At 40.3% G+C, this 15,263-nt stretch overlaps 1 protein-coding gene across 1 annotated transcript; it reads left to right on the forward strand.

The window, feature by feature from the left end:
* The first annotated feature begins 1,538 nt into the window (after positions 1-1,538).
* On the forward strand, positions 1,539-15,138 carry cnn1b (calponin 1, basic, smooth muscle, b). Its single transcript, XM_026165885.1, has 7 exons — positions 1,539-1,947; positions 9,652-9,773; positions 9,860-9,926; positions 10,841-10,978; positions 11,190-11,306; positions 11,621-11,764; positions 12,461-15,138. The coding sequence occupies exons 1-7, from the start codon at positions 1,888-1,890 to the stop codon at positions 12,704-12,706; spliced, it is 894 nt and encodes a 297-aa protein (XP_026021670.1). The 5' UTR covers positions 1,539-1,887; the 3' UTR covers positions 12,707-15,138.
* Positions 15,139-15,263: the final 125 nt, after the last annotated feature.

Here is a 15,263-nt window from a genome sequence, read left to right on the forward strand (position 1 = left end):
ATTTAAGATACAGTACAGAGCAAACAGTGCCTGCAAAACATGTTAGTATTTTCATTGTGAGTATGTTAGTGTGCCGATTGTTAGCATTAATCTCAAAGGTTTGCTTAGCTGTAGGCTCGTACAGCTCTTTATCACCAACTATGGCAGCTGTGACTACTTTTTGACACTAGCACCGGTCATTTCATGACTGAGATGCAGTAAAGAAATGATTAGGGACCTGATCCTTTTCAGTAGAAAACATCTACTAGCATTGTCGCTTATCATTGCTTGGTATATTACATACACAATATGGCCAAAAGTAGTCGTAGTCGTAGTTTCTTCAAGAACCACTTTTGTGAAGTCAGACACTAACTGATAAGAAGGCCTGGCTCACCGCCTCCACTCTAATTCATCCCAAAGGTGTTCTGTCAGGTTGGGGTCAGGACTCTTTGCAGGCCAAATAAGTTCTTCTACACCAAACTCACTCATCCATGTCTTTATGGGTCTTGCTTTGTGCACTAGTGCACACTTATATTAGAATGTGCACACTTATATTAGGGCCCATCCCCAAACTGTTCCTACTAAGTTGGGGGTATGAAATTGTCCAAAATGTTTTGGTATGCTGACGCATTAAGAGTTCCTTTCGTTGGAACAAAGGGGCCAAGCCGGAATCCTGAAAAACAGCCTCACACCACAATCCCCCTCCACCAAACTTTACACTTGGTACAATGACAATGTTAGACAAGTGCTGTTCTCCTGACAACTGCCAAACCCAAACTCATCTATCGGAATACCAGACTGAGAAGCACACGCACTCATGCTTTACACCACTGCAAACAACACTTAATGTTGTGCTTTGCAATATGCGGCTTGGATGCAGCTGCTCGGCCATGGAAACCAATTCCATGAAGCTCTGTATGCACTGTTCTTGAGTTAATCTGATGGCCAATCTGATTTTCTGATGAAATTTGGAGGTCCATGGAATATTTAATACAGAAGAAATTTCACAACTGGATATATAACACGGGTGGTATCCTATCACAGTTCCACACTGGAATTTAGTTAGCTCCTGAGAGCGACCCATGTTTGAAAAAGCACTCTGCTTGCCTAGGTGCTTGATTTAATACATTTGTGGCCATGAAAGTGATTGGAACACCTGAATTCAATGATGGGTGATTACTCAATTTTGGTAATAATGTGTTTTAGTAGTTCTATTAACATAGTAGACCAGTTTTAGACACATATTAGTATTTTTATATATCTAAGCGTGTATTTTTAAGATGTTTTAAGACTTCCTTTTCTAATATGTTACTGTATGACTTTATTGCAGTTATCTAGGCTATAGATCTCCTTAATATTTAATTATTCATATTACTGAATTAAATGTTACTGCTACGTGAATTTCCTTTTAAGACCTTGAGTAAAAACAGAAATTGATCTGAACATGGCAATGACATAACTCCTTCAAACTGCATATTAACACACGTGTGAATTATCCCGGACCGGTATGAAGGTGGAAAAAGTGACACTGATTAAATCCAATACCCGAGCGGTGACATCACTCCCCTCCGTGATGGGGCTGCGTCCGGATTGGACGGAGTTCGCGGCCAATCAGAGAGCACACACATGGGAAGAGTTTTAAAAAGATTCGGAAAAGTGTTGGAAAGTTGTCCAAAAACCTCCGCCAGCAGGTCCGAGCACGACTGGGGCGAATAATAATATTATTAATAAAAAGAAAAGAAAAGGGGGGTAAAAGATACCCGCGGATTTGTTGGGGACTTTCTCTGCGTGCTTTCCCTGCCTTGTTTGGACAGAGAGCTCTAACCTGCTTCTCCATTTTTAAAGCTCCCCCCTAGCTCCACTGTAAATAGCCAAAAAAGAAAAGAAAAGAAAAGAAAACCCGACAGAATGACAACACATTTCAGGAGCGGCCCAGCCTTCGGACTCTCCGCCGAGGTCAAGAGTAAGGTATGTTTTCTTTCTTTTTTTTAATATTAGTTATCCAGAGTGTGTTTGGATGCTGTAGGTGAAGCATGGGCTCCTCTGGTGGGGGTCAGAGGTCCACAAAGGGTCAGTAACAGGTTGATCTACCCAGTATAATAGCAAAGTAAACAACAAGCTCTCTGTGATTGCTGTAAATACGCAGTTTTTCCAACGAAACTGTGATACAAAGAAACAGAAGAGAGGGTTTGTGGTGGCTGCTTTTATAGTTAAGCATGTTGAAACAACTCGCAGCAAAAGACGTAGAGATAAATACACCTGCTGTTGGCCTGTGGCTCTGCATCAAACAGTTGGAAAGGAACTCCTACATGTATCTTAACGTTACACCGAGAGGGTGGGGGGGGAAGATATCATCGGTGATGTGATCTCATTTCAGTTTAATTTCAGGTTGTGTGCTTGGGAAAACCGCTGCGGTGACACACTTCTGTCTTTTGGTAAGAGATCACACCGTGAAGGAGGTGATTGTTTTTCGAGCAGAAAACAGGCTTTAGTGGCCAAATGATTCGTGCGATTATGCAGGGTCAGGGCTTTATAGTGTGCTGGAGTGAAGCACGTGGTGGAGGGAGTGCTCTGTTATTGTTGTTTGGCTGATCTCCCCTCAGAGAAATCAAAAAGTGACTGAAACATGGAAGAAGGTGATCTTACAAAGGCTGAGCTTGAAGCTGCACTGTGCAGTGAGAAAGGGGATTGAACAGAGAAATTAGATGAATGGTAAATGGCCTGTATTTATATAGCGCTTTACTAGTCCCTAAGGACCCCAAAGCGCTTTACATATCCAGTCATCCACCCATTCATACACCCATTCACACACTGGTGATGGCAAGCTACATTGTAGCCACAGCCACCCTGGGGCGCACTGACAGAGGCGAGGCTGCCGGACACTGGCGCCACCGGGCCCTCTGACCACCACCAGTAGGCAACGGGTGAAGTGTCTTGCCCAAGGACACAACGACCGAGACTGAATGAAAACTACACACACGCCAACATTAAAAACTTAGTGTATCATTAGTGAGTGTGCACCCCTCACTAATTATACTACATTAAAATTCACATCCTCCACCTTTTATGAACCTTTTCCTAGACGTAAATGGATGTGCATGTGAGAGAGCAAACTGGAAAGCAGTTCCATATAATTACATATGACACAAGTTTAACAGGAAGTATTACATTCAGTAAGCTTTGAAAGATTGTAATGATTAGGTCAGTGAGAGTATTTATTTTGGGATGTGGAATATTGTTGCTAATATACCAAATACAATATAATATATATATCACTTTGAAAAATTAATTTCTCACTATTTTGGCAGGGTGGAACGTATCTGTGTTGTGCCATTGCACATTATATTACTGATTTTTTTTTTTTTTTTTTTTTTTTAAACTGGCCGGATCACCTGACAAGTGTTGACTCACATTCCACCTTTAAATCAGTTTGTACCTGGGTAAGGATAAACATGCACAATCCTGATTTTCAAGCTTTTTTTTTTTTTTTTTGTGTTGTCACCGTTGTGGGGAAGCTAGGCCGTGTTCACTTTGTGAGTGTGAATAAAATTACTGGGATTTTCTGCCTGTGCGGTGACAGCAGTGACTCTGTATGTTTGGATGAGTCACAGCTGCTAACAGCCAGAATGACAAAGGTCAGCCTGTGACTGTTCCAATACCCAGATCATCATCATTATAATCATCATTGCCCTGGCCTCTTCCCTGAATGGTGCCATCTCTCAGCTGTGCTTTAGTCTCATGCAGAGGTGCAGCACACTCTATGAAGCCCGCATTCCTTTCAGCAGTCAGGCTGCTATTTTACCGACACCACAGTGCCATTTCCAAGCCGATCACGTACACGCAGTGAGTGGAAATTGAGAAGTAGGGTCGTGTGTGTGTGTTGGGGGGATATAAAATTTTTATTTAAGCCTAAGGGCTTAAATGAGAGTAATGGCGGGATGCTGCGTTCCAGCAGCGTGACATCAGAGAGGGGCAGAGATGCAGCAGAAAGACTGACAGGTACATGATCATCATCTAATGGCCTTTTATGGAGTGACTGGGCTCTGACTTGGAACGTGAGAAAGTGTGCTCACTCTAAACAGTTTACATCCAAGTCAAGAATGACAAAACACTGTCCTGATAGAACACAGGTGGACAGGAGACAGATAGGCGATAGATAGCAAAGACAAGGCCATGCCAGTAGTTCACACAGTGAATCCAAGGAGACTCGATGCAAACAAATAAATGAGGGAGGGGCGGAAATCCACATATCAGGCACTAACAGCTCAACTCGCGTATTTACACCAGCGGTTACAGCAAATAGTCTGTGATAGTGTAGCAAAGCTCTGGAGCCATTCTTGTGAGCCTGTTTAATTTTCTCTGTCACAGTCCACTGCTCGGGTCAGTACACCCAGAGTTTAGCTGCAGCAGCCCTACTTGGTTCGAACTGACCGTTAGCTTATGGTGACAAATGCTGGCAGTTTTTCCTCCTGCAAACTCCTGTGTAGGTGACGTGTGTGGCATGGCTGCTTCAGCTTACTGGCACTTTGTAGCTCTTTCCTATTGTTCCACTGGTTTTTGAACTCACCACTATACAGTGCAGGGCAGTCCACATTTTTCTTTTTTCTTTTTTTTCTTTTTTTTTTATATGTGTTTTCTTAATAAATCCATGCTGTAGCCGCACAGTATGACTCCTTAAATAAAATTGGCTATAAGCTCTAAGATTATTGAATATATATTTATTTGAAGTACAAAACATCTGAAGAAAACACCAAATTAGCAGAAAATTCACTCATAAAACGAAGTGATAAATCTCAAACATGCAATACATCAATGGAGATGAAGCCAGCAATTGCTAAACCTCTTGGTCTTATTGATCCCTGTGAAAATGTTGGGGTTACTGGGGGCTTTTTCTTATTTTCCCTTTTAAGTTTATTGTTCAAAAATCTAAATTATTATAACTATAAAAGAATTAGAGCTATTGCTTTATTTCTTCTCATTTATTAATCATCCTACAATGTCTTGTTAATCCTTTATTTCGATTTTCAGGAAAGGGCCAACCCATGGTTTTAGAATCAATATACTGTAGTATTTGCCTAACTGTATATAAAGCAGACAAACATGGGCTCCACCTCAGTTATCTGCAAAACTGACTTTATATATTGATTCTGGGTGTCCCCTCAGGGATGATGATTTATTATTAAGAGTTTTTTTTCCAGAGTAATTCATTTGACTTTTCACGTGACATCCTGACACACTTTGCTGACAATCTTGTACTGGTTGTACTGGTTTTTTTAGCTTCACATGCCACTATTTAACCCTTTAAAAAGAGCCGACCACCATTAATCAAATAAAAAGTTCTATTCATAAGAAATGAAATGCACCAAACTGGAGTTCAGTGCAGTCAGAAGATTTACTGCCACAGCCTTACTTGGTCTGGTATGATCAGCCACACGTGGAGCTACTTTTAGCTAATGCTGGCTAAGCTAAGACAGCTAGCATAATGTTCTGATAGCTTTTGCTATGATCTTACAGTTACTGATTCTTTTTATTTATTTATTTATTTATTTATTGTAATTACCACTCATGGTGGAATTACAAGTGTTACATGCTCTCGATAACATCCGTCAGTATACAGATCATTTTTTGTTCTGTTTGCCTTTTCTCTCTGTGTGTTTCATGCCTAAAATAGTTTTTATTGTGGCAGTGGAGTTCGGCAATCAAAAGACAAAGCACAATTAAATCAAACCCCCCCCCCCCCCCCCCCCCCCGGACTGGCAGGGGGACCTGTTGACTTGGTGTGCCTTTATCGGACATTGGGTGCCTGAATAGTCAACTCGCTGTAAAAGGGCAGATTCTGGAAAACCCAAAGGGAGAGAAGAAGGAGAGAGATTGTGAGGGAGAAATATGAGCGCAGCCAATCGAATACACAGAGCGAGACAGGCAGAGGGAGAGGGAGGAGTGTTTAGGAAAAGCTGTTTCTCCCAAGTTTGGTGTGATGGACTGGAGTCCCCGCTATCCCCTGCTGCTTTGAAATACTTGTTTGTGTTGGCTGCTGATCCCAGACTGTGAAGACTTATCTGCAGAACATTCAGGGTGTGTGTGTGTGTGTGTGTGTGTGTGTGTGTGTGTGTGTGTGTGTGTGTGTGTGTGTGTGAAGGGGTGAGGTGGGGGCAGCCTTAAACCCCCATGCCAGAATTCAAAGTATTAGGGCAGTGTGTTTATGCCAATAAGGAAATGCATGGAGAGAGAGGGAGAGGCCTGTGTGTTTCTGCATGCAGAAATGTCCACATTTCATTTTCCTTCCTGTTCTCTTTACACCTCAGCTTAGAGTATTTTTCAGTATATAGTAAGACTTTCAGATATGGAGCGTCATCCTCTGTGAGACTCTGAGGCATGAAAGAAGCTGCTATTCATGTATTTAAGGATTTGAATGTTGCATTTTAGATTACAGAGTCTACTATTCTCATACCAATTTCTCACATACAGTATCCTTATACTTTCAACTATCAGTAAGAATGATAACACTTTATTATACATATGTGTAAATTATACATAGTTTCCTGATAAATCTTTAGGAAGGCACTCCACCTTGAAATAAAACAGAGAGGCCAGTTTTCAATTAGTGCACTTAAATAATCCATCTCATACAGTAATGTGCAAAACTCTTTAGCCACTCATCATTTCTTTATATTTTACCTCCCAGGAGGCTGACTTTGTTGCCATTTATTTATTTATTTATTTATTTTTTTATTTTTTTTATTTTTTTTAAAAAAGAGGTCCTGAGGAATAATTTTTAAGTTCTTCAGAGTTTTTCTTTGTTTTGTTTTTTATACTTATTTTCAGTCCCATTCTTGTACCTGACTATTTTCAGAGGAATGTTTTTGTTTAAGTCACTTAACGCTGACCTCTGAATCATCAAGCATTAAAAAGTCTTGTGTCGACACATAACAGACAACTTCCAAAAGAACCAATTTTAAATTGTATCTTTTGGCGTTTTGTTACTAGCAGCCTGTCAAAGAAACATATAATTTGTTCATGTTTCTTTTGATAAATAATAAAATAAAATTTGCCAAATATAAGAGTTTGAGGGGAATAAAATTGTATTTTTGCACTAACAAGGTGATTCACAAAAAGCTATTAGCTGAAAATGTAGCAAGCTCAGCCTGTGTGTCCTTAAAAGGAGGGACAAGTAAACAAAAGAAAGTGCTGGGTCTTAAAAAGAAAAAAAAAAAAAGTTTATCTGCTGAAGATATTATTATCTAAAAGTCATTAGGAACATCAAGAAACTGGGGAAGAAATCCAGCAAAGATCTAACTCAGAATCTGAGAGATGTATCTGGTCCTTTTGCTCCATCTCATCAGAAAAGGTGTCAGTGGAAGGATGAAGGAAGGAAGTAGCCATTCTTAAAGAACCAAAACGGGAAGAAAAGGCTGGGCTATGTCACATTATACATGAAAATCAGTGGAAGCCAGTCCCATATGGAAAAGAGAGATAGATAGATAGCTATCTATCTATCAAAAAATTATATAATGAAACTTGTATGTTTTGGATACTTACTAAAACAATGTATGAAAGTAATGAGAAAGTGGCCACTTTCATGAGTAATCACATAAGTTTTTACTATTTCTTTTCCATATGGGGTCTGATGAAGCGATAAATCTGCATTTGAAACTTTTGGTTCAGATCATCTCAATATGTATGGAGAAGGTCAGGAGACGGGTATAACAGTGGGCGGGGTAAGCCATCTGCAAAACATGGTGGAGGTTAGGGCTACATTTCAGCTAGTGGTGTGATCTTGTCAAAAATGATGGAATTATGAATACTGAAAAAATACTGTCAAGTTTGATCCTTTTAGTACCATAGGGCAAGTATCTGATTGGCAACAGCTTCATTTTTCAGCATGACAATGCTCCCAAAGACACTGTGAATGCAGTAAAAGCATACACACACACACACACACACACTAGAGAACTTTATCACTTATGCACTCGCCTCCCAAGAGCCGGGATGTCAACATTATTGAAGCAATGTGGGATCAATTTGACAGAGAATGGAACAAAAGGCAGCTAACATCAAAAAAGAGCTTTAAATGTCCTTCAAGAAGCCTAGAGAACTATTCCTGAAGCCTACTTAAAGAAATTATAGAAAGCTGCCTAAGAGAGATCAGGCTATATTGAAGAATGGTGGTCATACCAAAAGTTGACTTTCAAGCTTGTTAGAATTGTACAAACGTTACCATACAATTCTAACATGCAAACATTTTTCTTTATGTTTGCATGCTTCAATAAATTGCAGCAGCCATTTTTCCAGAAAAATATAAAGACATGAGAGGTGACTTGAGATTTTTACACATATTTCTGTCTCTCCACACGTCTACATGGAGACACAAATATATGAATAGTTGAGTGGCACATGCAGTCTGCTGAAGATTTCTCAAATTTAAAGACTAGAAAATATCAAATAAAATGTATTAGAAGAACATCTAGAGTTGAGTGTACATAAAAGACAAACTTGTGCCGCTGTGACGTCAGCACTGGTTGAAGTCTCATCTTAAAGTCTGAGTATTTTGGTTCTGATTGTGCAGTAACTTTTAGCTTCTCAAACACACATCACAGCAACTTGTCAGTCACAAAGCAGGTCTGCCTTTAAGTGTGGCCTGTTTTATCACTCTTTCTGACAATATTTGGACTTCACTATATGTTCCATAAGACTTGGAAACAAGCAATTGGAACCATATTCTCATTGAAAAAGTGTTTATGGAGGTCATAAGTCAAGGAAACCCAGCCACCGTTTTCCCATAGATTTGTAGACATCAAGGCTTCTTTGTGTTAATGGAGGACTCGACCAGTGTCCGTTTTGATTTAGTTTTAGTCTTTTGACTGAACTGTTAAATTCTTTGAGTCATAATTTAGGCTTTTAAATTCTTTTAGTTTTGGTTGACTAAATATCATTAGATGTAGTCTACAATAATCTTAAGTTGAATCAGTTTACAAAACGTAAAAGTTTGTTGTGAATTGTATAACATTTTTCTGAACACTATGCAACAGTTGGCAGTCTCTTGAGGAGAGAAGTTTCCCAGCAGATGAAGTAGAAACCTGATGGGGGGGGGGGAAATAAAACTATGACCCTATGCAGTAACCCCAACGTGACCCCCTGAATGAGGAAATATAATTAAGCCCTTCTAGCACTGCATAATTTGAAATGGTATCACTTGCAAAGTGGCCTTTCTTTATTTTGCTCTGCTTTTTTTGTGTATTTTGTTTGGATGTTTTACAGTTTTGCTCCTGGGTGAGATTGAAACTGGACCTTGTTTTAACTAGGTCCCAAGACTAAACGGAGGCTTCTAATACCCATGTCCTTGCACTATCTCAGCGTGCCTGGAGAACATTGTCTTAGATGAATATTTACAGCTTGTACACAGTTACATTGTTCTGGTCAGAGCAGGCACAGTCTAATACGCACTAAATACAATATAAATGTTTAATGTATATATGATCCACTGGATATTATTTCACTGTAGACACACATTAATGCCTCTTTGTTCTTCTACAGGGCCCATAAAAGGGCAAGCTGTCTTATTTTTATTTATTTAATTATTTAATGTCTTACTGTTTTGAATCAATAAAACCAGAAAAAATCTAAATTCATATCATGTTTGAGCGATCATCTCTGCTCTGTTCTGCTTCTCAGCTTGCAGGAAAATATGACCCACATAAGGAAGAGGAGCTGAGACTGTGGATTGAAGATGTGACTGGCAAAAGGACTGGGGACAGCTTCATGGATAGCCTGAAAGATGGAGTACTATTGTGCGAGTGAGTGGATGGACGCCACCTTGTTTTTGTTTTTTTTTAAAGCAGGAACTTTCTTCAAATCTCTCTCTCGCTCTGTCTTTTTGTAGGCTCATAAATGCTCTCCAGCCGGGCTCTGTGAAAAAGATCAACCACTCCAGTCAAAACTGGCACCAGGTAATGCTCCAGCTCTCAAAACTCAGGCCTGTTTTCCACACCGAGTGGAACTCGTCTCCCGCACTGGCACTGACAACAAAGACTTTTATTTAACTTCCATAAAGTAGCTTCCATATCAAATGAGGCTCATCTTAGCACAGCTTTTATTAGCCTAGTATTGGACCAGGAAAAAGCAAACAGAGCTCTTAAGCGTTGATTAAAACGCCTTTCAGAAAGTTCTCGCTGTGATATTGACACTGCCGCACATGCACACAGACCGTCACACAGTCGCACTCTCCAAGGGCATGGGCGCAAATCGAGAGTCAATATTTAGCAAAAGTTATTGAGCTTGAATCTTAATACTTGGCCCTGGTGCCAAGGTAAGCTGACTGCCCACGAGCTGTAGCCTCAGTTCCGACATGAGATCACAAAAAAAGGCGAATAAGATCATTTCTGAAACTGCAGAGCTTCTTGTGTTACAAGATGGCAACCGTCACAGATTTTTTCTGTTGTTATGCAAGGTTTTATTCTAGGAAGAAAAACACAGGATCTACTCAGACATTTGTAAAAGGCATGCATTGCTTATGAAATTCTGGGCCGGTAACATAAGAGTTTAAAATAATAATAATTTGGTTGATATGCTGATAGATATTTTCATTGTTGATTTTGTTTGTATTGTTTGCATCCCATCATTTGTACCAGGGGAAACAAAGAAATCTAGTTTTAAAAAAAATTCAAGGACCTTTCAGATCTTTTATTACATTATTTTTGGACATTCTGAATTTTGCTGAATGTCACTATTTGCCGATAGCAAATGGGCTGACAGCTGTCAGCAGGGCCAGACTGGCCAGTACCATTGTTCTGCCAATATATCCAGGCATGTATAAATGCCCAAAAGATCTTATTCCAGCCTGTATTCTTGCTCTTTCTCTCAGCTGGAAAACATAGGGAATTTCGTCCGTGCCATCACGGAGTACGGCCTGAAGCCACACGACATCTTTGAGGCCAACGATCTGTTTGAGAATGTCAACCACACTCAGGTCCAGTGCACACTCATCGCTCTGGCTGGAATGGTGAGGGCGGCGGTGCACACACATTCACATACGTCGGCATCTCGCTGAAATCACCACTGGCTGCACATTATTATTTGATCTTGATACTTTTTTTTTTTTGCTTAGATTTCCATGGCAACAGCATGGATCTAATAAAAGCAATGTGGGTATGAAAAGTGCATTCTTATTACCACCATTTTTCCTTTCTGTCACCACCACTTCTGTCTCTCAGGCCAAGTCCAAAGGTTTCCACTCGAAGTACGATATAGGCGTGAAGTACGCAGAGAAACAGCAGCGGCGCTTCGCTCCCGAGAAGCTCAGGGAGGGACGTAACATCATAGGCCTGCAGGTCAGAGTGGCAAAAGGGCTAAACGTGTAATGTACTGTGTTATGGCCAAGCTGTCATGGTGCAGTGTTGTTCTGCTGGCCAAGCCTGTTCTCAGTGTGTTGTTATTGTGCCCCCTGCTGGATTCTTGCTGAATGAATATTCCCCAAACAGTCTTCTTAACTTTTTAACAACAAACAAGGAACCGGAATGGACCGGTCAATAACCACACCTCATACGTGATCCTAAAGTGTGATGTTTTTGGAGACACTCCAAAGAATAACTGTGGCAACTACATTGCATGTCATGTAAATCCTGTCTTTTTCCTCTGTATTTAGATGGGCACTAACCAGTTTGCCAGTCAAAAGGGCATGACCTCTTACGGGACACGACGCCATTTGTATGATGCCAAAATAGGCATGGACACCCCTGACCAATCTACTATCAGCCTACAGATGGGCACCAACAAGGGAGCCAGCCAGGTGGGAAGAGATGTATAATTTTAGACTAAAGTAACACTTGTTCACTACACAGTTTCTTGGCGATATAGCTCTAGCATGGTTAGTATGTATTATCGTTTTTAAAATGTATCTTGAAATGAACAAAATCCCTTTTATTGTTGCATCAAAGAGATAAAATGTTATTACACAAAATATATACACTTATTAAAAAGACACATTAGAAACATGTTAGGTGAAACTGCAACTTGAGTTGATCTGACAGGGTTTAGTCTAACCAATAGTTGCTGCACTCCTGCAAGCCACTTTGCAACCCACCTCCATCCTCAGTTCCTACATTTCATACTGTGTCCGATCTAAGTGATTGCACATCTGTTGCCAGTACTGCCCTCCCTCATTTGCCTTTTTGTGCATATACATGGAACTCCAAACAGTCATATCACAGATTTGATGACTGTTCTTTCTTTGACTAATGTGGTTCTGACTGGACTATCTTATTATAAGGACACTTAGTGAATCACATCCTCGTGCTTGTTGACTGTTTTTTAATAGCATTTGGAGGACTAAGACACGTCAGGCTGAGATATAGAGAAATTGATTGCTCAGATCACTTCATTAGTTTTGGTGGATTCTTTGGATTTGTTAACACATCTGTCATGAATGCAACGGTATAGTGTATTTACACCGCTGCGCCCTCCATCTTGCTTTTCTCTGCTACAGTCCGGCATGACGGCTCCAGGAACCAGGAGGCATATTTTTGACAAGAACCTGAAGCTGGAGGACTGTGACACCACCACAATCTCTCTGCAGATGGGCACCAACAAAGGGGCCTCTCAACAGGGCATGACCACTTATGGCCTGCCCCGCCAAGTCTACGACAACAAGTACTGCATCAACCCCACTGAGGCCAACTGCAACAACGGGAGCGAGGTGGAGTTTGATGGCTACAACCAGTACTCTGACTAAGGGGAAAAACCATGGACAGCAGCATCCTCCATCCCACCTCCCTCTCCCTCACCCCAACCCCAACCCCAGCCCCCCCCCCCCCCCCTTTTTTTTTTTTCGCTTTTACTTTAGACAGCCAGCCGCGACTGTCCTTGCGACGATCAGACCTTTCAGATCGATTGACGTCATTGTCTGCTTCATTTCCCGTCTTTTATAAACAAGTTTTTGACTCTTCAGCTTATTGTTTGGCTTTCCGTGAGTAAAAGAGAAGAAATGTGTTTACACTGACCTTCCGTCACAAAAAAAATGTGGTGGCCAAGTTCAGTCACTCTAGTTAATGATGTTATTGTTACAGCTAAAAATAACCACGCTCTGAAGTGGAGACTTTTTGATCTTTTGCAATTTATAGTTTTTTGTTTTTTTTTGTTTTTTTTCCCTAAAGCTTTTTATACTTGCATCGTAATTTAGAAAAAAAATTTTTTTTTACCCCCGTGTAACCAGTCCAGTTTGAACATAATGAAGCAAAATATGCAAAGTTCCTGGAGGGCAAACAAGTTGGTGCTATTGAACTTCGACCCAGTTGGAACACGTCCACATTAAGAGCTCTGCAGGCTCCAGGATACCACTCCTTTGGATGACACACAAGCTCTGGGTCCACAGACTGATCGCGATGCGCAGCTTTTGTGCGGACATTGCTTTTCTTTTTTTTCTTTTTTTTTTCACCGCGAGCACCTGCGCTAACCAATAGTCATGTTAAGTTTGCTAAATTACCCATTGTGCCATTTTTGCAGGGCTCATTTACATGGCTTGTTGTGGAGAATTTCAGAGTTTGTTTACTGAGAAAGTCTTTTTTTTTAAAAAGGTTCTGAGAGACACGGTGCACTGGTTTTTATAAAGGAGTACGTGCAGGTGTGGTGGTATCCAGATTGAAGTTTGGTACGTGGTCACCAGTTGTTTTTGCACTGCAAAAAATAGTCCTGTAATATTTCGACTTTTGGGAACTTTAGCTTTACTGTTGCACTTCTACCTGGCCACACGCCACCAGTGTTGGAATGATGCCCGAACAATTAGTTACACATTCGAGCACCTAAACTTAAATATTTTCCATTTGATGACACTCCTGCTGTACAGTCCAGATAGTGTTTTCCTTTTTACTTCATATATTTATTAGCTATACTTAAAGAATAAAACACAGATACAGTTTACCACACACAGGGGGATATTTTTCATAAGCAGGACCTATAATGAAGTATTATTTATTTTTTTTGTCCACCACTGGCTGTGAAAAGCAACAGCAAAGCAGACCCATGCGCTTGCAGATATATCCTTATGTGAGTCATGACAAATATGCAGAATTTTTAAAGCTTCTGCAACATACTGTCTAACCCACCGAATGTCTTGAATGTAACGTTATTTGTAAAGCTAGAGGTCCCACTGCCTATCACAGGGTTCATGATATGTGCACAGGGTGTCTGCTTGTATAAGCAAGTTAAATTTCTTGCTTACATTTTAAACTTAAAGATTTTTGTTTTTTTTTAAATCCCAGTTTAAATAAAATCATACATGTGATGGAAAAGTGAGAATATGCTCTCTAGATAACCTCACTGACGTCAGTTTGGACAGAACTGTTGGCTAGGCCTGCTACCCTACTATTTTTATGTCAAAACGACTGCTGCAAACTAGGACTGCTGTCCAAAATGAAACAGTCTATACACACACACACACACACACACACACACGCGCGCGCGCGCGCACAGCACAGTTTGTATAAGCACCAAGACTGTTATTTTAAATAAATAGTTTAGCAGGTGGATAACACAGCTATCACCTCTTCATCACACGAAGAACCTACCCATCAAAGATGGGCGTGCCTTTAATAAGTTAAGTTAGCTATTGTATGTACTCTTCCCATTAACCATTAATGCACTCAAAAACAGCATGAAAGAGGAAGTGACCTTCAGGTTCAGTCGAATTGTTCGATCTGAGGGGGCAAATCTGGCAGCATTACGTGCTGGAGATTGTTGGGGCGGAATAACCCGAGAACATTTAAATCCCGTTTGAGCTCAATTTCAAACTGTTCGCTACTTTCAGCTGTCTGGCTTTCAGACTGGCTTTGGATTACAGAAAGTGGTGCATGCTTTTTCTCCTCTCAGCTCCCCATCATTCAAAAGCTTCCATGATTTATAAGTTGTAGAGGTGTGCCATCTAGTGTTGTACAAGCTTTACAATCTAGCTAAGAATGTAGTGTTTTTTGTTTTATTTTTTTAAATGGCATATAAATTTTTCATCATCACTAACGCGCTGATACTGGCACTGACAAGTACAGATTCATTAACATTTCACCCTGACATGCTGGCTCCTGGTTTCTTTATCAATATGCTTTTCACTAAACATGAAACATTCATAAAACATTTGTGCAATAAAAACACACAAAGCATTTTCGTGACTTTATTTTCTTACTACTGTCAGCAACTTGAAGTACACAAATACATCAAAGTAGTGTACGAGAGATACATAGTGATTTTGTTTTTGTCTGTTTGTTTGTTTGTTTGTTTGTTTGTTTGTTTTTTTTAAGGAA

Source organism: Astatotilapia calliptera, chromosome 4, assembly GCF_900246225.1.
Source record: "Astatotilapia calliptera chromosome 4, fAstCal1.2, whole genome shotgun sequence".
Classification (NCBI taxonomy): Eukaryota; Metazoa; Chordata; class Actinopteri; order Cichliformes; family Cichlidae; genus Astatotilapia; species Astatotilapia calliptera.

Coding starts and splice junctions, on each gene's coding strand:
- cnn1b (XM_026165885.1), top strand. CDS start 1,888: ATGACAACACATTTCAGGAGCGGCCCAGCCTTCGGACTCTCCGCCGAG. Junction 1,948..9,651: donor CCGCCGAGGTCAAGAGTAAG/GTATGTTTTCTT, acceptor TCTGCTTCTCAG/CTTGCAGGAAAATATGACCC. Junction 11,307..11,620: donor GTAACATCATAGGCCTGCAG/GTCAGAGTGGCA, acceptor CTCTGTATTTAG/ATGGGCACTAACCAGTTTGC.